Below are 1,952 nucleotides of genomic sequence, written 5' to 3' on the forward strand. Positions count from 1 at the left end.
AAGAGGCACAAGTGAAATTAGACACTGTAATCGGACAACATGCGGTAATTTATAAATGTTTTAAATCAGGTTGGGTCCGGATTAGCCACAAGGTGGGTCCAGATCCAGACCGCGGTCCGCTAATCCGTCACCTCTGCTTTATAATAGTAGCCCAACAAAGGCTTGTTTTTGTTTAGAAAAGGGACGACCGGGTCCACCCCTTTTGAATGTGGGTCGTTTGGCTTCTTTTTGTAAGGGGCATCGCAGGCTAACGAAAAGAAACCAAACGGCCGCCATTCCAAAAGAGGTGGACCCGTTCATTAATTTCTATTTGCATGTTTTTCAATCAAAAACAAGACTTTGTTGGGCTGCTGAATAAAACCTGGAACTCAACACTATATCTGATATTTTCAATTGAAAAAGCTTCCTGGATGGGAAGAGAAACGTCTTCAAACTTGGAAACAAAGTCCAGTGGATTGTTTTTTAACTTTTTTGGAATGACTATGACCTGGATGACTGGGAATCTTCACCAGCAACTTTATGGATTGTGGAATGAAAGGACATGTCGTGTGACCGAGAGAGTCTGGAGGCTGAATCACAAACATGTGGTTTGAATGGAAGGTCGGCGTCCCACGCCACCCATTGTTTATCGGCGTAGAGACGAAGAGTTGCTGTTTATCTGGCTGCTGTTCTGACACATGAAGAGGATAATTAGAGATCACAATGACTGTGTCCCACAGCCCTGGCCTGATGCATGCATGTTTCACACTGATTACAGAGAACAAGGGACTGAACAATCAGGACTCACATTGTCTGTTCTGAGCTTCTTGGCGGGGCAGCCTCCATCCACAGGATGTAGCATGTAATACAGCCGCACTTTGTTGGCGTGTTTCCGACTCTGAAAGGCAGAAAAATGCAAACATGACTTTTTCCATCTCTGTAAGGAAGCGTGCTATCTTAAGAGTGGCTAATCTTTAAAACATTGTTGAAATGTAAAGGAAAAAAATAAAGATTTTGAAATAAAGTGTTATGCAGAAGCATTGATTAAGCTGTTATTAACTTTCAATATATTCATCTTTATATCAACAGACCAACAGTAAAAAATACATTTCAGAGACTTTATGCTAAAGTTGAAAGGAAAAAAAGACATTTTTTTATTTTACTAACAAAATATGAAGAGTGGAGCGGTTATTTTCCTTTACAGATGTAGAATATAAAACAATATAAACGACAGAACCCGAACTGGACAGTTTGGTCGGCCTACAGGGTCATGCTGTGGGAAAGCTCTTATAGAGCTGAATACAGAATAAAATCAGCTAAAGCAGCAAAAGATATAAAGGATCCATTTCCATTAAAAAAGACTGAATTTTATTATTTTAATCTGATTGAAAATATGTGAATACTTCTCACCTACTTATCATTCTGTTTCCATCAATGTCCACTCACTTATGTGACGGTAATGTTGTACTCTTTCAGCAGCCATGTTGTTTTTTACCGGTCTTGAAATGCGGCTGACCAGCGAAAGTATTTCACATGTCAGTCAAAAGTCTGATGGTGTTTTTTTACTTTAGACAGCCGAACAAAGTTCTCAGCGTTCCTTGCTTCACCAGATTCCCAAAGAAGGAACTATTATGGAGAAAAGGTCTGGATGACGGTCTCTTGCAATGGACCAACTTCGGGGGCTCTGCTGTCCCACATTGGGGGAGAAATTACCCGGACAGCAGAGGGTTAGGTTAGACGGCAGTCTGGAGCTCAGACAGGAGCAGAGGGAAATCAGTGCCCTCTTTACCTGCACTAGAGCAGGGAGAGAAGGTAGCATGCTGGGGGAAACTGCACTAGCAGAGAGAGGCTACAGCGAGCTGGGTTAACCTTAGAAGCTAGGAACAGAGGTGCACTGATGTAGCCTCGTGAGACCATCCTGATCTCGCGAGCTTTCAAGATTTCACTCGCTAATTAGTCTGGAGACTCCGTTG

General features: G+C 42.2%; 1 protein-coding gene across 1 annotated transcript in view; it reads right to left on the reverse strand.

Moving 5' to 3' along the window:
* Positions 1–1,952, reverse strand: part of zmat4 (zinc finger, matrin-type 4) — a 211,698-nt gene that overhangs the window by 124,875 nt on the left and 84,871 nt on the right. Inside the window, exon 3 of the mRNA XM_015379550.1 lies at positions 788–877. Within this exon, the coding sequence (XP_015235036.1) occupies positions 788–877 (90 nt within the window). The remainder of the gene's footprint in view (positions 1–787; positions 878–1,952) is intronic.

Source organism: Cyprinodon variegatus, unplaced genomic scaffold (assembly GCF_000732505.1).
Source record: "Cyprinodon variegatus isolate N-32 unplaced genomic scaffold, C_variegatus-1.0 Scaffold194, whole genome shotgun sequence".
In the NCBI taxonomy this organism is placed as follows: Eukaryota; Metazoa; Chordata; class Actinopteri; order Cyprinodontiformes; family Cyprinodontidae; genus Cyprinodon; species Cyprinodon variegatus.